Below are 22,653 nucleotides of genomic sequence, written 5' to 3' on the forward strand. Positions count from 1 at the left end.
TTATGTTTATATATCCTTATTATTCCATATATAATAATTATGTGGTGAAAAGTTGTGCTTGAAAATCAAGGACCATGATAAAAAGGCCTGGCGATGAAATTTGCTTCCATATAAAGTCAAATAGAATTTTATCAATTTCTTTACAATTTATTTTTGTTAAGATGCAAAGCCATTGCTGCATAAGTCAGTCTGGAAATACCCTCAGCCTTTGTTAATAGATCTTTGCCCCTTATAAAGAAAGATCTCTCATAAGCCATTGCTTTAATTTCCTTTTTTTTTCAACAATATAGGATTGAAATTTAGTAAACACCTTTTGTGCTGATTTTTAGTAATGACTATTCCCAAATATGGAACCTCATTTTGTTAAGGGAATACCATAATAAGAAGCTTCAGAACATTCCTTGATGGCCATAAGCTCACATTTAGCCAAATTTAAGTATACACCAGATGCCCTTGAAAATTCGCAGATTAATTCAGTGGCCACATAAATTTGGTTTTCGTTTTGAATCGAGCGTATAGTGTCATCAGCTAATTGGGTTATTTTTATTTCTCTATCAGTGATACCTTTCATTTGCCTTGATTTAATATGAGAAGAAAGAAGCTGACTTACTAATAAAAAGAGGTATGGGGAGGGGAGACTGGACACCCCTACCTAAATCCTCTAGTAATATTGAATCTAGGTGAAGTATTCACTGTAAAAAGTGAACAGTAAAACGTGATAATTTAAGTTGAGAAAACTTTAGGTGTTACCAATTGAAGTAATTTTTTTAAGTTGATCCAACTGTTCACTTTTTACAGTGTTTAGTAACTTAATACACTGTAAAAAAAAATATTGTTGGTTTAACTTAAAAAAAAAGTAAGTTACCTGGTTGCCTTAAAATTTTGAGTTCATTGAAATAAAATAAAAAATGAGTTAATACAACAAAGAGATTGGTTTAATAAATAGAAACTCAAAATAGTATGTTATCTGAAACATTAATTATTTAAGTTGATTTGACAAAAGATTAAAAGTTGTGATAACAAATCAGGAAAATCATTTTTCACAGTGTAGAACAGTAACCATTTTTATAGAGGGTTTTATTTATTTTTTTACCAAATCAAATATCTTAAGCGTGTCGAAAATGAACTGATGCTCTACCGAGTCGAATGCTTTATAAAATCTAAGAATAAACCTATTATAACCTACTAAGAATAAACCTATTAAAACTAAATTAAAGACGCATCTCTTCAGCCAGGCATTCATATAATATTTTTAATCTTACAGTTAAATCCGGTCTCTAGTTCATAAACGCCAGAGGAGAACTGGCCCCTGACTGAGCCTGGGTTCTCCCAAGGTTTTTTTTTTTCTCCATCAGGTCACCTGATGGAGTTTTTCGGTTCCTTGCCACTGTTGCCTTTGGCTTGCTCAGTTGGGGATACTTAATTTAATTAATCAATCAACAATACTATTGATCAGCATTACCAAACGTGGACGTTTTACACTAGAAACAAACACTGATGTACTATTTTATTTAATACTGTGAAGCTGCTTTGATACAATCTGTATTGTGAAAAGCGCTATATAAATAAAGTTGACTTGACTTGACTTATTATCGCTAATCAATCCTGATCAGTCCAGAACATCCAAAACTAATTTTAAATGATCTGTTATATGCCGATTTTTCATGAACCCAGATTGTGATTCATTAATTACAGAATCCAAAACAGTTATTAATCTTCTATCTTAAATTATGGCCAACAAAAGTTGTGCTTGACAGGTTGGATGACGAATGTTTGACGAGTGTTGGAGGCGGGGCTTCGACTGAGGAGGATGTCGCTGCGCTCATGGCTCCCACACCGCGTATCTCAGTGCAATACTAAATAACTTCAATGAACGGAAAAGCATTGCCTCTGTTTATAGCAGAGAAGTGCATTTTTAAAAAATACATATATATTTAAATTTTTAGTTTAACAACGTAGCTTTTTAAATCTCCCTTATATGCGAGCGAGCTATGGATGTGCAGGTTGCAAACCACTGCGGCGTCAAGTCTGCAGCGAAACCGCAGAGTGCGGCTGAATGCGGGCTAGAAAACGCACCAAAGAAGAAATCCCGGACGAGAAGAGGCAGAAGAGGGAAGAGACGGAGGGGCAAGAAGGCCAACGAGCCTCCGCCGTTTCTCCCACCGGAGGTAAAGGAACGTTAGATGACGGATCATGCTAACATTAGCCAGCGGAGATGATTCCTACTGTACGTGTATCAATAAACACAATATCAGACAGAATCTGATATAACATAGGCCTGTTCTACATTATAGGGAATCAGGATATTTATAACTGCAAATGTGCTAAGATGCTGGCGAAGTACTGATATTTTAAATGCACAAAATTGGTAACACTCGCCAAAATATCGTGCAGTTATTGATGCTACTGTAAAATCACCATAAATTAATATTAGAGCAATTTTTAAAGTGTAAGAAGTTTTCTCTGTGTTTTTTGTTTTGTTACATTTTGTTTGCTTTTTGATGACAGGTTGGCTAATGAATACTAGTTTACCACAGTAAATAATACTATTATTGTATGATTTTAGTTGGTTAGAGAAGGCCAAGACATCTGACAGAATTAACAGGCCAAATTGTACACTTTTTAAGCAAGAACAGATCAAATCTATTTGACCAAACTATTAATAGTTTGTAAATAATAAAACACTTTTTTTAATGTTACTGCAGTTTCAAATAAATAAATGATGCGGTTATTATTTATTTTGTGGTATTATTTTTTTAGCCAGTAAAAAAAAAAAAAAAAAAATGTGCAAGAACTGATTTTTGCAGGAATTTATTTATATTTTTATTTAATTAATTGTTTTCCCCCCAAAATATCTTCATGTTTTTAGGCTGAAGAGGGGAACATTGAATATAAGGTATGCAAACCCTACAATCAATTACAATCTGATTCAGTGAAATTAAAGTTCATTCTGATTTTTATCATCCCAGTTCATCCAATCCTGTCTTTTTTTCACCCAGTTGAAGCTGGTAAACCCCACGCAGTATCGCTTTGAGCACTTGGCCACGCAGTTGAAATGGCGTCTGCAGGAGGGCCGGGGGGAGGCGGTGTATCAGATTGGGGTGGAGGATAATGGTCTGCTGGTTGGACTTACAGAAGAAGATATGAAAGCATCACTTAAGACTCTTCGCAGAATGGCCGAAAAGTATGTTTTATTTTGATTGGTTTTATTTTAAGAATATTTATTTTCATTTGAAATATTTTATGATTTAATTACTAGTTTCATTAAACTCACGAACCCCCTGTTATTTAATCACAAACTCCAGTCTGGGAAACCCTGTCGTAATGTAATATTTATGTTGTTGATAACAAAGAATGTAATATAATTTCTTACTCTTTGAATTTTTATATCAATATGGTACGATATTATCCTATTCAAATCAATGTGGTAAATGAGTTAGGTCAAAAGTAATCTAAAAGTAATCCAAAAGTAGTCAGATTATATTACCTTAAATGTGTAATGTAATGGATTACATTACTAACTACAATTTCTGTCATGTAATTTGGAGTTAGTAACCGACTACAATTTGTAAGTAATCTACCCAGCACTTGCAAACATGTCACAATATTCTTCATTTAAATAATTCCCGCCCAAGTCATACGGAAAATAAAAGGGTTGCCTGGTTGAGTTTGTAAGTAGTTTGTTGAAACTTGTAGTTATGGTAAGGCGAGTGACATTTCCCAAACACGCTTGAAGCACTTGACCAATCACAACACACTGGGCCAGCCGACCAATCAGAGCACACTGCACTTTCTGAAGGAGGGGCTTCATAAAGACAGGAACTAAACAGAGCGTTACTGACAGACTGGGAAAAGAGGTGCTGCAACAATGTCAAATATGTGAAAAATGTGTTTTTTAACATTGAGTCATTCTAGTAGAGCCCAAAAACAAAATCAAGACTTTAAAAAAGGGCATAATATGGCCTCTTTAATTCTTTAATGTTAACGTGCTAGAAAGTGGGCTTACAAGTGTGTTGTGATGTCTTGGTAAGACTGTGACTCTGTGCAGGGTTGGAGCTGATATCACACTTCTGAGAGAGAGGGAGGTGGACTGCGACAGAGCTCGACGGAAAATCGCAGAAGTTCTCGTAAGGAAAGTTCCAGATGACCAGCAGGTTAGCTTGTGATGCTCCTCAATTAGTTTCCATTTCATTTTCTTTGTGAATTGTGGTTGTTGTAATTTTAGTCATACATGTACAAAATACACCTGTTTTATAATAATAAAAAAAAAAAATCATAAATATTTTTTTTGTCATTTACTAAAAACAGAAAAGTTTTTCTTTTGTGTTTTTCACGTATACGAGACAGCATTGTCAAACTACCCCGTTCACACGGATACGTGAAAACGACTAAAATGCTGCTGTATTCATGCCAGGCCAGTAGATGGCGATGTCACTTTGTAAAGAAACACTACGCACCTATAGACTGAACACGTACTACGCATATGCATGACGTCACCGTTTTCACAAATTCGATAATGGTATTGTTGACTTTGAAACCCGTTTTCAAAAGTTTTCGTTTTCAGGCCCCCAAAACTCCATTGTCGTGCAAATGAACGGCCAAAACACATAAACATTTTTCAGTTTTTAGTGGAAATTGGTGTTGTGTAAACGGTCCCTAATGTACTATGCATTAATAAACTGGTGTGTGTAGTTCCTGGATCTTCGTGTGGCGGTTCTGGGTAACGTGGACTCAGGGAAGTCTACTCTGCTGGGAGTGTTGACTCAAGGCGAGCTGGATAATGGACGTGGCAGGGCGAGACTCAACCTCTTTAGACACTTGCACGAGATCCAGACCGGACGCACGTCCAGCATCAGTTTTGAGATCCTTGGCTTCAACAGCAAAGGAGAGGTGAGACAAATATTTAAAACTACACTTTCATTTCTGGTGCGTTTCTTTTTCCAGTAGAGCATTAAATGGGATTTAAATCAACTACCTCCTTCTTGCCAGCATATACGCATGTTGTTTTGAGAAATAATTTTCATCGTTTTAGGTTGTAAATTACAGTGACTCCCGTACAGCGGAAGAGATCTGTGAGAGTTCCTCTAAGATGATCACGTTTATTGATCTGGCTGGTCATTATAAGTACTTGAAGACCACCATATTTGGCTTGACAAGCTACTGTCCAGATTTTGCCATGCTGGTGGTGGGAGCCAATACTGGCATTGGTTAGTATTTATGCATATATTGATTTAGAAGATGTGTTTGAGAACATGTTTAATGAATAAGCCATAATATGTGGAACCAAAATTATGAAATATTTACAATAAATTCAATAAACACAGTTGTTTATTATTCTCATGCTGTAAAATTCTCTCAGCTGGCACAACTAGGGAGCACCTGGGTTTGGCGATGGCGCTGAAGGTGCCCATATTCATTGTGGTGAGTAAAGTGGACCTCTGTGGGAAAAGCACAGTGGAGAAAACGGTCCGTCAGCTGGAGCGAGTGCTCAAACAGCCCGGCTGCAACAAGGTCCCCATGGTGGTGGCCAACCCTGATGATGCCGTCACTGCGGCACAGCAGTTCGCACAATCCTCCAGGTACATGTGTGTGTGAGAAGAGAGAGGTTATTATACACGTTTATTGCTGAAGTCCACTTATAAACATATTCCTGACCACTTTCCACCTTCTCTCTGAGCCTTACTATTGTACAGGCTGTTTTCAGTACTGTACCTTTAAGATTTAAATATGTAAAAATGAGTACCTTACAATCTACCCTACCACAGTTGTTCAACACTAGTTTGTGTGTGTGTGTGTGTGCAATGACGTATCTCTCTCCCCACAGTGTGACGCCCATCTTCACCCTCTCCAGTGTATCTGGTGAGAATCTGGACCTTTTGAAGGTCTTTTTCAACATTCTTCCTCCTCTGAGCAACAGCAAAGAGCAAGAGGAGCTCATGCAGCAGCTCACGGAGTTCCAGGTACACTCACACTCTAACCAACACCCATATGTTGTCTGAACTCTAGATGTCACTTTCATGTCAAATTGATGTGTTCTTACAGGTGGATGAGATTTACAGTGTTCCTGACGTAGGGACAGTGGTTGGAGGAACACTGTACAGGTCAGTCCACATCTGTTGTGTCACTCTTGACTGTGTAACAGCCACCTAGCAATGCACTAGCAACCATTCAGAACACTTTATGAAACCATAGCAACACCTTAGCAACCACATATTAACACCCTAGCTACCACTCAGAACAACGTACAATATAGCAATGTTTTAGCATTGTAGCAACTGCTTAATTGGCACCCACATATCAACCATTCAGAACACCTTTGCAACCCCAAGCAATGCCTTAGCAACACCAATGCAACCACCCAGAACACACTTGCAACCACTTATCAATGTCTTTGCAATCACTCATAACACTTTAGAAATGCCCTAGCTAGCAACAGCTTAGCCTTAGCAACACCTTAGCAACCACCCAGAACACTCTTGCAACCATCTTATTACTGTCTTACAATCACACAGAACACCTTAGTAACTGCTTAACAATGCTCTAGCAACAACTCTGAACAACTTCTTAAACCCTAGCAACCACATGGCTACACCATTGGAACCACCAAGAACAGGTTATCTGCTAACTAGCAATGTTTTAGCATTGTAGCAATACCCACATATTAATGACCTAGCAACCATTCTGAACACTATAGTAATCCCCTAGCACCCTAGCAACATCTGTGAACACATTACTCTAATCACATTCGCAACCACTCATAACACTCTTGCAACTGTCATATAACTCTCTCACAATGACCCAAAACACCATCGCAACTGCTTAGCAACACCCTAGCAGCCATTAAGAACAACTTATCTACTGCCTAACAATGTTTTAGCATTGTAGCAACTGCTTTGTACCTACATTTCAATGCCCTAGCACCAAAACACATTTGCAACGCCCCAGCAACAGCTTAGCAACCACTCAAAGCACTACCCAGAACCCTCTAACAACTGCTTAGCAACCCCTTAGCAACCACTCAGAACAACTTTCTACTGCCTAACAATGTTTTACCATTGTAGCATGTTCTTTGCATCTACACTTCATTGCCCTAGCACTAAAAAACATTTGCAACGCCCCAGCAAGTCTTATAACTTTCTCACAACCACCCAGAACACTCCATCAACTGCTTAGCAACACCTTAGCAACCATCCTGAACATCTTTTCAACTGCTTAACAACACTCTAGCAACCTCCCAGAACACCCTAGCCGCAACAGAGCCTTAAAACTGAATCTAGAATCTGTAAACATTGAATATCTCTTCCTATATTATTTAAACTCCATAATGGTGTGATCACATTTGCAAAATTTTGCTGCAAAAAAGGTCCATTGTCTATTGTCAGAAGTGTATCGAAGTGTGAAGCACAGCTAAACACAGATAATTCACTTTCAAACCAAGCAGCTTTCTGTTGGTTGACACGGCAAATTGTAACCAACTTGAACCGGTTGAATCTCAGATTGCATGGATTCCTTTTGAAATGCAAATTAGCAAAAATCTGCCAAATGACAGCCAGTTTGACCGCAACTTAAGGCCTATATCAGTGTTCTTCAACCCTGCTCTTGAAGGACCCCCAACACTGCACGTTTTCTTTGTCTCCCTAATCAAACACACCTGATTCAATTCATCAGCTCATTATCACATGGGTTAATGAGCTGATGAGTTGAATTAGGTGTGTTTGATTAGGGAGACAAAGAAAACGTGCAGTGTTGGGGGTCCTTCAAGAGCAGGGTTGAAGAACACTGGCCTATATAACCTTCACACTTCAAGGCTTTTTCAAGCCAATCAATATACAACATGTCTCGACAAACTTCCTCTTCTAGCTAATTGACTTTCCATTCACACGCAGTGGTGTGTGTCGTGAAGGAGACCGACTGGTTGTTGGTCCCACGGATGATGGGAGGTTCCTGAGGTTGAAGGTGTGCAGTATTCACAGGAATCGCTCCGGCTGCCGTGTGCTGAGAGCCGGACAGGCCGCCACGCTTGCGCTTGGGAACTTTGATCGCTCTTTACTACGAAAGGTCTGATGTCAAAAAGAGGTTACATAGTAATATCTTTATGATGTCTTTCACTATGATGATCTCTTTTAAAGAGTGTTTATGTTTTCAGGGCATGGTTATGGTGAGTCCTAAAATGAACCCTACAATTTGCTGGCAGTTTGAGGCCGCCATTGTCCTCCTGTTCCATGCCAAGACTTTCCGCCGTGGTTTCCAGGTCACGGTGCATGTGGGGAACGTGAGGCAGACCGCCACGGTGGAGTGCCTCCTTGGGAAGGTGTGGATTGTTTGCTTCCTGACATTAAAGTAGGGATGGGTAACGTCCGTCCTGGAGTGCCGCTGTCCTACAGAGTTTAGCTCCAACCCTGATAAAAAAAAACTCACCTGCCTGTAGCCTTACCAGAGATGGTCTTATTATTGGGAGATTGGAGGGTCCTTGGCTCTACCAGGAGAGAGCGTAATGGCTAACTTGGATCACGTGTGCCTAATCACATTACAGCCTTGACGTCATTGATTTTCGTTGAGAGTTGTGTGACAGTCAATCACTGTTTGCCATGGAAGCTTGTTTCCGCCACAGAATAGAAAATAAAAAAGGTAATTGCAACTTAATCTCACAATTCTGACTTTTTATCTCAGAATTGCGTAATATAAAGTCGCAATTGTGTGTTATAAAGTCAGAATTGTGAGATTTAAACTCGCAGTTCAGAATTGCATGTTTATATCTCGCAATTCTGACTTTATAACACGCAATTTTAGACTGTATCATGCAATTCTGACTTTATATCTCCCAATTGTGTGTTATAAAGCACGCAAGAGATATATTTGTGAGATATAAACTTGCAATTCTGAGGAAAAAAGTTCAAATTGCAAGTTTATTTCTCGCAATTTGGACTAAAACACGCAATTGCGAGTTTATATCTCACAATTCTGACTTTATAACACGCAATTGCGAGTTTTTATCTCACAATTCTGACTTTATAACACACAATTGTGACTTGTATCATGCAATTCTGACTTTATAACACACAATTGTGACTTGTATCATGCAATTCTGAGAAATTAAGTCAGAATTGCGAGTTTATTTCTCACAATTGCGAGTTTATATCTCACAATTCTGACTCGCAATTGTGAGATAAAAACTAAAAAGTCGCAATTATCTTTTAAAATGTTTTAGTCTGTGGCGGAAACAAGCTTCCAAGTTTGCATATATCATAGAAATGAATGAGAAGTGCCGTAAACTGAATACCTATCACGCAATTGTCAATGACTTCTCTTATAAAACAGCATTTTTTTCAGTGTAAAGTCTAAAAATAGATCAATCCAAAACAAATGTTTAAGAACAAACATGTTGAAGATTAGCTGATGGGCTGTCGATTCATTAATTGATCAGCCGTTTTCCCACAAAAGCAGCTTATTCAGAGTAGTAAAGCCTCTATTAAAAAAAAAATGCTGCCTTTGGACTCCTTCCCTGCCGCAGCATTAGTAGGCTTTTTTTTTTTTGCAAACCTTGCAGGTTTAGTAATCCTGAAACATTAATTAGCTTGTTCCGGTGTGTTTGATTAGGGTTGGAGCTAAACTCTGCAAGACATCGCCACCCCAGGACCAACATTGCCCATTTCTGCGTTAAAGGCTGTGTCTACATTAATCCACGTACATTTGAAAACAGCGTTTTCGTTTCAAAATGCTCTCCTTCCATACAAGCGTTTTTTAAGCATTTTCCAAAAGTTTCTCATTCACACTGAAACGTCTGAAATAGGGATGTCCCGATACCACTTTTTCACTTCCGATACCGATACCGATGCCGCAGCTTTGGCTATTTGCCGATACCGATATCAATCCGATATTTTAATTTTATTCTTGAACTAATACTAATAATAATAAAATATAATGGAAGCACTTTGCTCAATTAGCCACATAAAAACATCTCACTCAAATGGAGAACAAATACTTCTCCAGTATATAGTCCACAACAACAGTTGATAATGAAAGACTGCCAGCCTTTATTCAAAAGACCTTGAGATATGTTTGGTAACCTGAATGAATTTAAAATTAATTTGCTATATTTCAGATCAATATATTTGTTTCCTTAAAATTTTAATTAACCTTTAATTAACCCTTTATTCTCATCTGAATTATAAATAATTTATTTCTGTATAAAATAATACTACTTTTAAAAACACATTTGATTTTATTTTTTATTCAATGTAGAATGTGTAACTTAAAAATAAACAGATTAGTGCTCTGTTTTAGGACAAGAAATGAAAACCAATGCAATGATGAATGTCCAAAAGATGAGATCATTTTTGCTTTTAAACAGCGTGTGTGTGTGTGTGTGTGTGTGTGTGAGATTTTGGTTGGGTGACAGTTACAGTTTCACAAGAGTTGACAGTTTGACAAAAGCACAATGTTGTGTTTTACACAAATATAAGTAGGCTAAACACTTTTTGCAGTTTTAATGATGTCCTGTATGAAAATGACGGAGTATGTTTTTATGTTTCCACTGTTCGATCGCGCCCGTGCCTCTCTCTCTCTGACACACACACACACACACACACACACACACACACACCAGCATTGCAATCTTGACATCGCAGCCTGTTCATTTTGCTGCGTCCACACCAAACGCGAATAGAGCGTCAAATTTGCGTCTATCGCGTCTAGTTCGATGCTTGAACAGTTTGAATCCATTCGCGCGTCCAAAGCGAATAGGACGCGCCGCGCGCGTATAATGATAAAGTGAGCGTTTGAAGCGATATAGACGCGCGTTCAGAGCTAAGGCGGGCTACAGATTAGGTGTCACTAAAGAACCCGCATATGCGCGTATCTAACAGTAACGTTAGTTCCGTATTACATTAATTAATGTGCACGCGAGATTTATTTATTTTTATACCGTGTATTCTCTGTGTAAATCCATGCACCGAACGTACGTTCAGTACGAATACGTACCGTTCCACCCCTAGCTGCTAATGGGTATCGGATCATAGGTATCGGATAATTTTTTTTCTCCCCTCCGATATCCGATCTAGCGTTTTGGGCCAGTATCGGCACGATACCGATGCCGTGGATCGGATCGGGACATCCCTAGTCTGAAAATGCTAAATTCACCTTACTGCTCATGCGTAAAACCTTATAAGATGATACAGATGAAACAGACATAATAAAGTTCTCATGCTATTCTTCTGGCAGGATCATTTTATTTAGCAAAATATCTCACCATTCACTGATGCGTCTATGTCGAACTCACTCACAATTATATGTTTGGTCTAAAACGCAACTGCCTTCATGTTTTGCCGCAGGACAGCAATTGCTAGTAAATGTTTTGTCATCTTTGCAGGACTGCGATATGAAGAGTGTACAAAGTAATATCTGTAGCAACAGTGTGAAAGTGCACATAATAGCACATAACCGCACACAACCGGCTGAATCTATCGGTTAAGTGTTCTGAAGACTGTTGCCCTGTTTGTTTATCGTCACATATACACGTGTGTTTGTCTTCTAGGAGGAGCTGCGGACAGGCGAGAGAGCCGTAGTGTGTTTCAGATTCTTGAAGCACCCCGAGTACTTGCGCGTGGGAGCCAAGCTTCTCTTCAGAGAGGGGGTGACCAAAGGCATAGGACACGTGACGCACCTCCTTCCCTCCACCCAGAACCACGTGCCTGATCAGAACCGCAACCAGAACCACAGTTAGACATGGCGGGAGTGAGACCATACGTCAAAAGAGGACACTTTCTGTACTTGCCTTGAGTTTGCATCCCCTAGTTTTATCACACATCTTTCATTTCCAAGCAGATTTGCCTGTGTGTAAATGCTCTTCATTCCTGTGACATTTGGAGGGTTGTGGTACAGCGATTTAACGATTAGGGTTTATGTCTGCTGGGTGTAATGGTGCTTGGAAACCTCCCCTATTTTTTGCACACTTGCGTTTCACATCTTAGTTTAAAGCTGGCTGACCTTGAGGAAAGCATGTGGGATTTCCAGTCGCTAAGTTGGGTATCTGGAGCAGATTTCTGGAGCAGACTGCATTATAGATAAGAAAACAATCGCAGTAGATCGTAGAAAATGAGTTTTTTAGTATCACTTCTTCAGATCCTCAGTTGCATTAAATATGGACAGTAAATCTGGTGCACATACCTCGGATACTTCTTTTCTTTTTGCAAAGATTTACACAGAAAGGCTAAAAGCAAGATTCTAAGGGTGCTTTCACACTGGCAGTTTAGTTCGAAACGGTGCACGGTTCACATGAAAAATTGCTAATGTGAAAACTGTCGTGCGAACCTGGGTCCGCAACAGGGTACCGAACCCGTGCACGTTTGTGATGATGTAAGGTGAACGCAAATGCACCAGTGTTCGATAGAATCAAGTTGAGTGTGAAACCAGACCGACGCTGCTGGAGGCATCGGGAACACTCGCGCTCGGACCGCAGCAAACGTGCGAAAGCCCTCTTAGTGTAGGCCTTAAGCCCTAAGTATACTTCAGTTTTGATGTGAACCCACTGGCAGTGTGTGTGCTGTTTCTCTTCAGAAGTTTTGACCAATAAAAGAGTTGCTTGTCAGGTATCTCTTAACCCCCTCACACAAGTGCTCATCAGCACAGGTGTCTATTGATTTGTTGTTACAGTTGGACAATGAAACTGAAACACCTGGTTTTAGACCACAATCATTTATTGATATAGTGTTGGCCCTCCTTTTGCGGCAAATACAGCATCAATTCGTCTTAGGGATGACAGATACAAGTCCTTCACAGTGGACTGAGGGGTTTTGATCCATTCCTTTTCCAGAACAGTGTCCAGGTCACTACCTGATGCTGCTGTTTTCTGACTTGCTCCTCCAAAATACACCAAAGTGGCTCAAACATATTTGGATCTGGTGACTACAGGCCATTGGAGAAGTTCAACTTCACTTTCATGTTCATCAAGTCTTGCTGTGTGTATTGGTGCATTATCATGCTGATACACGTTCAATGTTTGAATCATTAGGAGCACATGGTCCTCCAGAAGGGTTCAGTAGTCTTTGTCACGCGTCCATCGGGAATGCCATGATATTGCAGCCCAAACCACCACTGATCCGTGCGTAATTAGCCAAGTAAAAACCAAGTATACTTTGGGGTTTAATCTGAGCTCTCACTGTATGATTTTTATGGACCTTTATGGTTGTTGCTTGTCAGACTGTAGAGTTTGGTTGTCCTGTTTCCTGCTTGTAGGAGCAGTTGTGATGATGTGCCAGAACTTTGTCGGAGGCTAAGATTTGTCAGGAAGGCATCTAGTAATGATTCCCAAAAATTGTCTTGAATGGAAGAATTGTGGCCCTTATTTTACAGTGCGACGCTTGCCGTAGTCGCAATGAAAACAAGGTTGTAACGGACAAAAGTACAGTCCATTTGATATGTTCTAACAAACTTAATGTGATAACGAAACAAAATGCACTGACAAACAATTCACAAATGGTTTCATGAACGATTTTGTTTGCGTTTCATGAATAAATGACCACAGCCTTGTTGTTGTTCGCGTAATTTAGTTTCTTTTCAGTGCGTTTGTTGGTGTGATGGGATTTCGCCCTCATCTTCAGGACAGAAGAGTTAACTGAAAGGGAATTTTTGGAGCTCTGGTGTTGTAAGACCAGCGAGGCATGACTGGGATTTTATAATCCTGATGACATTGTGCCTAATTTATCTTCACTGATATGACTCCAAAAACAAATTTGTGCATATTGCACGGTTGTTTGTAAGCAAATATAAGCGAGGTTTAGGTCATTTCAGATGGCTTATAGGCAGGGCCATCCTTAGGGCGGAGCAACCGGTGCGACCATGCTTGGGACGGCCCCGCGTAGAGGGTTGACTGAAATCTTAAGGCAGATTTGTGTGATCGCATTCGTCGTGAGCATGTACAGGAACCCAGATAACGATTGTGTTTTGCGTCTCGTTCACCTGTGCAGTCCTATTTGATATACAGTGCAATTATTAAAACATTGAATGTATTGATCATAGATTTGAGTGACCATTTAAAGTTACTTAACTAAAAATGTGAACGCTAATGTATAAAAGCTCATTTCATTCAACAATATTGAATATTTGGCATCATTCATGATACTTAAGCAGAATGCAAGTGTAATTTACCCGTAAAAATCATTCTTGCATAGATTTTCACATGAACGATGTAAAAAATGGTTTTACAAACAGCTCTGCTTGTGTTTCATAAATGAGGCCCAATTTCTTTCACAAATTCAGCTATTGGTCAACAGTGCATGTTGTGCTTACACAAATAATAATTAATATTGTCTGATGTGCAGCTGGTTGGCTTTATTATGTTTGGGATGTATCTTCATTTCATGTACTTCTGAAAAAAGGCTTCAAAAGCCTTCAAACCTGATATCCAATGCTATGCTATTAGTTCCTATGTAATAAAGAATTAATGTTTTATTGTGGAAACCCTTTGTTGTATGTAATTATTTAATTTGATTAAATACATGGAATACAATCATTTCAAAACTAGTAAAGCTGTTATCAGCACACCACTATAGATGATTATAAATCAATTGTGAATAAAACATTCCTTTAGAAACCAAGTGGGGAAAAAGACCAAATAAAAACAGCAAGTCAAAAAGTTTTGACAAGTTTTATTATGATAAATGAAAGCTGTCTTTGCGCAATAAATTGTTAATTGTTCACAGAACACACTGTTGTAGCGTAGCAGCAAGCACCATAAGAGGTTTACGCAACGTGGCGTTATGAATAAAATAAAAAAGGAAAAAAAATATATAAAATCTTTTTGTTACCTTCGAAAGATGAATGCTTTTTGTTTTGCACTTTGTGAAACAAATCAGCATTTGTGAATACAGGAAATTTCAGATGGAAAATTACCACTAAATCTGACATCCTTCATATGTGATATAATACTCAGATGACTATTAATGCATCTGTACCATTCATACATTCTTCATTCTTCCTTCACTTAACTATACATGCTTGAAATGTGCATCTAAGTCTACCTGTTCTACCAAAGCTTTTAACCTTACAAACATGTATAACATACCAACATGACACTATTCATATCTTTTCACAATGTAAATGTGATGCGTTCATCTTCGAAACTTGCTCTGCAGAACTAAGCGACTGTTGAAATGATGCCTCTCTGGAAACGTCAGGCGCGTCAGTGCTGATTTGGACATTTTTATGCAAGGCTCCTCTGTCTGGGCTTGATTCTGGGGTACAGCTACAGAAGAAAAACAAATATCAGCAATGTATCTTTCATAAAAAAAAAAAAAAAAAAAAAAAAAAGGATGTCCGAGATGAGGAGAAAGCTTTAAATAAATCTAGTTCAGAATGTGTCAAGTTTGTAGAGATGTACTCTTTGTATTTGTACGGGTATTTATACATTTTTGAGAGACATACCATTTAATGACCCTTAAAAGTGTCAAGTAGTGTAACTATCAAGTAAAAAAAAGTGCTGAAATATTCCTTATACAATCATAATTTACACAAAATTACTTCCTGCATGTTTGGTACACCCTACTAAAGGCCTGTTCACACCGGGACGAATTTCGCGCGCGATATTCACCGACGTTTAACGCCTCGTGACTAAATGTGAGTGTGACCAATGTGAGTGTGCACACCGGCGCGAAAAACGCCACGCGTAAAAGCGTCATTTTTTTAAAAACGCCTCGGGTTCGTTTTTTTGGTTTGACGCGCCACGTCAAAACCTATCCGACCAATGAGATTGGCCCTTTTGTTCATGTGTCTGGAGCTTCTGAAGTTACAGTAAAACACAACTTGGGGGCGCTCAAACACAAAACGGTCTTGCCGAGCACACATATGTAACGGCGAAGAAGATATACACAGAGTAGCGTCTACACTGCTGCGAAGAAATAAGATGAGGAAGATGCAAGGCAAGATGAATGTAGAGCTGCTGCTCTCGGTGTCGGAACATAAAGAACTATATGACAAACGCGACAGCGACTACAAAAATCTTGATAAAAGAGAACTGTTATGGAGTGGTTTCTGTTTTACATTAAGCGCCATCTAATGTCAGGGAATGAATTTGCATGTTCACTCGGCTCATCGTCAGCGAAAATCGCTTGGGTGTGAACACAAAAAACGCGTTGAAAAACGCTGGCGAATAATGTGCGCCAATATTCGTCCCGGTGTGTAGGGCCCTTAACTGTGGTTTGAAGATTTGGCCGACAAGTTTTTCAAATGAGCATCATATCATTGACCCAGATGTATGTAAATGCAAGTAATAAAGGCATTTCAGTAGCACTTTAGTTTACAGTCCTGCTCCCCATGTACATAATATGTACTTATTATAGTAATTACAATAACTGGGTAATAACTAGGTTCTAAACCTGAACCTCCCCTTAAAGTCCCCCAGTTGTCAATCATTTTATCCCTTAAAATGTATCTTTGATCAACAAAATGACATTCGCAAACGTTTATTTCTTGAACAAAAAAAAAAAAAATGTCTTCATCCATTAAAATAGCTTGAATGTACTCCACACCCTTGCCTCATTTAGTATGGTTCTATGTATATGCAAATTAGCCCCGCCTCCACTCACTCACACCAGCTCAGAGAGACGATCACACAGTTTGTGACGTCAGAAACACGAGCGATTTTAAACCCGGTTTTTGAGACTGTCTTTGGTTCACTGCAGTTTTAAGGAGAAAATGATCCGCAATGGTGTTTTACTTATGAATTTGTACATGGTTTGTCTTGAAGCATATTAAAAACACCACATAGACATACGAACAACATTAAAAGCTGGATTGTCACCACAGGGGGACTTTAAACCTATCCTTAACCCATGGAGTTACCTTATATTACCCAGTACTTTCTTAGGCAAGTACACCTACTGCAAAAATAAAGTGCAATCGGCATTTCCTTACCCCGAGAAGATTGCGAGGTATGTAGCCCTCATTGTCGGCACATCTTGCCCACCACCACTCTGTTTCTTCACTGTCCTCTCTTCGTAGGACGGTCAGGCAATCTCCTTCATTAAAGGACAACTCATCTGGGCCCTCAGCATCATAGTCCCACAGGGCATAAACTACACCCCTGTTCATGATGCCCATCTTCTCCTGCACACCTGTGGAAAAACACTTCAATGCTACAGATTTATTGCGATACTCCACCAGTTGATCTACAAAAAGTCGGATTTTTCATTCTGTTTCATAATGGGAGGACTGGTTTCTCACCATAGAGAAACTGAGAGCATTGGGCGTATCCTTCTTCCATCTCCTCGCACTTGTCTGCCGCCGTCTGCATGTCGCTGTAGGTCGTGGCGTATACGGCAGCTCCCGATTCCACCAGGAACTTACACACTTGCACGTTATTACAAGAAGCAGCGCAGTGCAGCGGAGTCCTAACAGAAAGAAAGATGATTCGATTAGATGCATTAAAACTCTGGGCAGAATTATCCTGTGCTTATAAATGTTTTCCACTCACCATCCATCGCTGTCCGCGGCATTCGCGTTCACTCCAAACTGCACCAGGAACTTTACGATTTCTGTGTGTCCAGCGCACACGGAGTTGTGCAGAGCAGTGATGCCCTCGTCATTGGGCAAACTGGGGTCGTCCACCTGGATATGATATACAGACATAAGCTTGAAATTCTATCCTGCACTTACTAGTGGACCAAGTATGCAACTGATCATGACCTATTCCTCACCTCATATATGATCCTCTGGACGAGGTCGTACTCGCCCTCTAAAGAGGAGTCCAGCAGGAGGGCCAGGGGGTTAAAGCGCACACGCATCCCGTGATTGATGCGCTCCGAGCCGGTCTTACGCAGATTTGTTCTTTTACCCTGAGAAACACAAGAGGGGATGGATGGATGGATAGATATTTGGTTATATAGACCTTCTGTAGCCCCACCCCTTTCAGCGCTGCGCTTATGTTATGTTGTCTTCTGGTCTGTAATTCCACAGCATGAAGGTAAGATCTTACGGATTTAAGAATGAATTGCTCATTCCAGTCTTTTGACATTGTTCCGCTTCCGCTTCTTGTTTCTCTGACGCATAAGGTCTATATTAGAAGGAAATTCTGTATATATTGTATAATTTATGCATTTCTACATAAATTAAATGGTAAAGTTCATGGACATGAAGTAATAATACTAGGTGTTACCCAGACATGAACCACTCTTTCATTCTGCATATTAAAAGCCAATTGAGGGTCACTGGTTGCCACTTCTACTCCATTTAAATGTTTAATGAGATCTGCGGCGGAGTGCTCGGAATCTTAGTGTGGCTAGTTGCTAAGCAACAGCACAGAATTGATGGTTTGAATGGAATCTACTGACCTGACTTGTCTTCAACCTCTCTCTGTCCCTCCCTCTTTTTCTATCTGTGGCCATACTCAAATCTGTAGGCTAAACAGCTAGAGAGTTTTCTATATAGACGAGAAACCTATCCCAAATATCGTCCTCGTCCTTTAAGGTTTTTTTTCCCCAGAGTCTACATTTTGGAGACGTAACAGCTTATTGATTCATAAAATGACAAATTGGACACCCTATGGTCTTGTGCAATTCATGGACACATACAAATAAAGGCCAAGAGACCATAGGGTGTCCTGATTGTAATTTTATGAATCAGCAGGCGTCCCATTTTGTGGCCATGATACACCTTCTGTGGTGTATCCCATTTGTCGCCTAAGACTACCTACACACTCCAGGCTCTTTTGTGCAGAGCATTCGACTGTAATGGGCTGCTCAGTGTTGAGTCAGTACCTGACTACGCTGAAATGCTTTCACACCTTAGCACAGCAAAAAAGATATTCAATTATGAGCCATCCATCAAGACCAACCCTGCTGCTGGGGTAGCCCCAACAGTACACATTTTGGATGTCTACCTTATCTGACACACCCATTTGAGGTCTTGGAGTCTTTACTATCGAAATGAGTTGAATTAAGTGCGTTTGATTAGAAAGACATACAAAATGAGCAGCGTTGGGCAAACTCCAGGATCAGAGCTGGAAAACACTGATCAAGACATATATGTTTTAGTTTTATAGCTGTATGTTCACAGATCATAACCAAAGACTATAGAATAACACAAGACGTAATGTCACTCGTCACTCGCATTGTTTCGAATGGGGAAAAGTGCATTGCTCAATATGGCGGAATAAGTCCCGCCTACTAAATAAGAGCCCATCACCGATTGGTAAAGTCATTGTGTCACTGCAGCTGCCATTAGAAGCTCTGGTTCCTATAGAAACAGTCAGACATGCGCTTCAACTGCGCATGAGCGTGATCCAGCCTGAAAAAAATGTCCTTTCTGTCGTGCTTTGAGCGTTTAAAAACTAAATTTATGAGACAGTTATTGTCAGATTTCATTGGTGATTTCAAATATGAAATTTAATTGAAAGCTTGGAGAATATGATGTTTTCCCATTCAAAGAGATAGGAGCTGCACTTGCATGCCCGAGAGGCGTTTCAAAGATGGCCGCCGAGTGAAATGACTTGTCTTAAGGGGACTTTGTCATAACGCCTAAATCAATTAAAGTTTCCTGATTGGTAAAAACATGCCTGTTAAGGTTCACACTGACAGCAAAAAAACATTGATTATAGTTTATAAAGTTTTAAATATGGATATTTTTCTTACAAAAACCTATCGCTTCACTTCAGAAGTCATTTATTAACCCACTGGAGTCGTATGGATTACTTTTATGATGGATGGATGCTCTTTTTGCAGCTTCAAAAACTCGGCCGCTATTCAATGCCATTATAAAGCTTGGAAGAGCCAAGATTTTTTTTTTTAAATATAACTGATTGTGTTCAGCTGAAAGAAGAATACTTATACACCTAGGCTGGCTTGAGGGTGAGTAATTTATGGGATAATTATTGGGTGAACTATTCCTTTAACTGAAAACATGTACAGCTTAACTGTCACATCAGTCACTCATGTCGCCTTAAATCGACAGCTCTTGCTGAAATTGAACTTTGGGCCACTTGGGTCGCTGCAATTCGCTGTCAGTGTGAACATCCCTTCAGTCCTCTAAAGATATGGTTGTGCCTTTAGGGAATATAGTAGTACCTACCGGTGGTAGCGTGACCTGTCCTGTGACCTCTGGAGCCTTCATATTAACACTGTCCTCCCCCGCCCCCTCCTGCTCTGTCATGCTGGGATATGGAGGTGGAGGGTAAGGTGGATACTCCTCAACATAAGGCTCTGGAGCAGCCGGGCCATAGACTTCCTGTTCTTCCTTCAGCTGGGGTTCCTTCGGTCCAGTGCTAGAAATGGTGCTGTCATCCAGGATAGGCGATCGAGATGGAAGCGGTGGAGGCGTCAGCTCCTCCTCCTCTCTTTCACACTCAGGTATCGTATTATCATGGTGTCCCTCCTGGGGTCTAGTGCCCTCGTCAGCTACCGACCTGCATCCATCCTCGCCTTCAGCCTGAAAGAAGCCAGCTGGGGTGATCGCGGTCTCCATGGCTGCCAACGTGGTCTTCTGGTAGAGGAGCTTCTGGATGTTGGGTCCGCCGGGCCCCTCGGATTCTGTTATAGAGCCACGCTTTTTAAGAGGCCTGGGAGCATGGTGCAGTCTCTTCCTTAGGGCCTCCAAGTCAACGTCGCTCTGGAGCCGATGGGAATTTGAGAGGAACGGGAGAAGTTTGGTTGGGCTGAGGGGCCGGGGAGCACGGTCTACCTCCTGGCCTTCCACAGAGGAAGATACAGGGGCCATGTTGTTGCCCTGGTCCACTTGGTCACCATCTAGACCTCCAGTTTTCTCAAGATGACTGCTGTCCTGAATAAGGGACTGCTGCCCTCCACTGGATGGGATGACTGGTTTACCGTATACTGTGAGAGAAAAGAAGTGAGGATCAGGCACTAATTGCTATTTATATTCATGAGCGACCACTAAAATAAGAACATGAGGTACATTACTTAGCTTGAATCTAACCAGTCCAAGGGTACGGAGTATATTTAGTATACATACAAATGATAATGCATTATATTTTATGACTATATCCTTATTTAACATTTGTTTCCGTGCCTGAGCCACAAAGTGTACCTTTGCAGATAGAGCAATTTGCCTACATGCTCCTAGTTTTTAAAGATATGCAAACCAAAGCTGGAACCAAATGACTACAAAGTTATGTAACAAAATGAATGAGTACTTTCACTCTCTTTGTGAAAAGTGAGCATCACAATGAGCCCTACTCACTCTGGATAAAGCTCTACGTACATTCTCATATGTCCAATTTTGGTACACCCTAAAAGCACACATCACAATGTACACACACAACCTTGCTAATGTGTAAGCAGAATAAATATGTACAGCTGTTAAGATTGTTGTTGCAAATGACACTTTTGTCTCCTTGTGTCTTTAATTCAAATTTATTCCAACTTGCGTACTGTCTCTCAATCTGATGTCTGCTAAAAAGTGAATAAACATCAACACTTGTAAATATTTAAGGAATAAAGTGTAGCAGGACTATGGAGTGTCAACATTCTGCGGTGTCATTTAAGGGCACAAAATGCTTTTTATGAATTTCCCCAATATATAAATGAAATTTGGTCAAAAACAAGTCTATTTGTGGTCTAATTCCATCTTATTTGTCTCTCTGAGTTTATAAAACAAATGTTTGCTACAATCTAAGTTCAAATTATTTGTTATATCTTAAAGTTCCTCAGGTTCGAACAGAGCAAGGCTTTAAATATAATGTTTCATCTGAAAACATCTTAAAGCTGACTATGCTTCCATCTCTAAACAAGTTTAAGTTACTTTTAACTGATTATGTGTTTTATCTTTTGGTAAATTGCTGTTGTGTTTTTGTGTTTTGATGTGTATTTGTATGCCTATGTTATTGTAGCTGCTATCTTGGCCAGGTCACTCTTGTTATGAGTTTTTAACCTAGTAAAATAAAGAATGAATGAATGAAGACCAAAATGCTCAGACGCAATGTTTGGATCACGACTAAGAAATATGTTTATTTTAAGTCAAGTCAAGTCAAGTCAAGTCAAGTTTATTTATATAGCGCTTTTCACAACATAGGTTGTATCAAAGCAGCTTCACAGTAATAAATAAAAACAATACATCCATGTTTGTTTATAGTGGAACGTCCACGTTTGGTAATGCTGATCAATGGTATCGTTGATTGATTAATTAAATTAAATATCCCCAAATATCCCCAACTGAGCAAGCCAAAGGCAACAGTGGCAAGGAACCGAAAAACTCCATCAGGTGACCTAATGGAGAAAAAAAAACCTTGGGAGAACCCAGGCTCAGTCGGGGGCCAGTTCTCCTCTGGCGTTTATGAACTAGAGACCGGATTTAACTGTAAGATTAAAAGTATTATATAAATGCCTGACTGAAGAGATGCGTCTTTAATCTAGTTTTAAACTGGGAGAGCGAGTCTGAGCAACGAACAGTATCCGGAAGGCTATTCCAGAGTTTTGGAGCTAAATGTGAAAATGCTCTCCCTCCTTTGGTGGATCTGGATATCCTAGGTATGACCAAAAGCCTCAAATTTAGTGATCTTAAAGAGCGCGATGGATTATAGGGCGATAGAAGATCGGTTAAATAGACTGGAGCTAAGCCGTTTAGGGCTTTATAAGTCAGTAGCAATACCTTGTAATTAATACGTGACTTTATAGGTAACCAATGTAGAGATGATAAAATTGGTGTTAT

General features: G+C 39.8%; 2 protein-coding genes across 4 annotated transcripts in view; one reads left to right on the forward strand and one right to left on the reverse strand.

Moving 5' to 3' along the window:
• Positions 1 to 1,782: 1,782 nt before the first annotated feature.
• On the forward strand, positions 1,783 to 13,398 carry gtpbp2b (GTP binding protein 2b). The gene is made up of 12 exons (XM_079889594.1): positions 1,783 to 2,168; positions 2,870 to 2,896; positions 3,000 to 3,184; positions 4,049 to 4,154; positions 4,693 to 4,890; positions 5,033 to 5,207; positions 5,360 to 5,579; positions 5,825 to 5,960; positions 6,043 to 6,101; positions 7,887 to 8,058; positions 8,147 to 8,311; positions 11,534 to 13,398. Exons 1-12 carry the CDS (start codon positions 1,992 to 1,994, stop codon positions 11,720 to 11,722), a joined length of 1,809 nt encoding a protein of 602 aa, XP_079745720.1. The 5' UTR covers positions 1,783 to 1,991; the 3' UTR covers positions 11,723 to 13,398.
• Positions 13,399 to 14,314: 916 nt separating this feature from the next.
• The window catches only part of tp53bp2b (tumor protein p53 binding protein, 2b), a 48,847-nt gene continuing 40,508 nt past the window's right edge, over positions 14,315 to 22,653 (reverse strand). For all 3 annotated transcript variants that reach the window (XM_079889592.1, XM_079889591.1, XM_079889593.1), the window contains exons 13-18: positions 20,059 to 20,819; positions 17,691 to 17,828; positions 17,468 to 17,601; positions 17,218 to 17,384; positions 16,909 to 17,108; positions 14,315 to 15,241 (exon numbers count right to left, since the gene is read on the reverse strand). In XM_079889592.1, coding sequence (XP_079745718.1) covers positions 15,200 to 15,241; positions 16,909 to 17,108; positions 17,218 to 17,384; positions 17,468 to 17,601; positions 17,691 to 17,828; positions 20,059 to 20,819 — 1,442 coding nt within the window. In that variant the 3' untranslated portion in view covers positions 14,315 to 15,199. The remainder of the gene's footprint in view (positions 15,242 to 16,908; positions 17,109 to 17,217; positions 17,385 to 17,467; positions 17,602 to 17,690; positions 17,829 to 20,058; positions 20,820 to 22,653) is intronic.

Source organism: Squalius cephalus (genome assembly GCF_949319135.1).
Source record: "Squalius cephalus genome assembly, chromosome: 13".
Lineage (NCBI taxonomy): Eukaryota > Metazoa > Chordata > Actinopteri > Cypriniformes > Leuciscidae > Squalius > Squalius cephalus.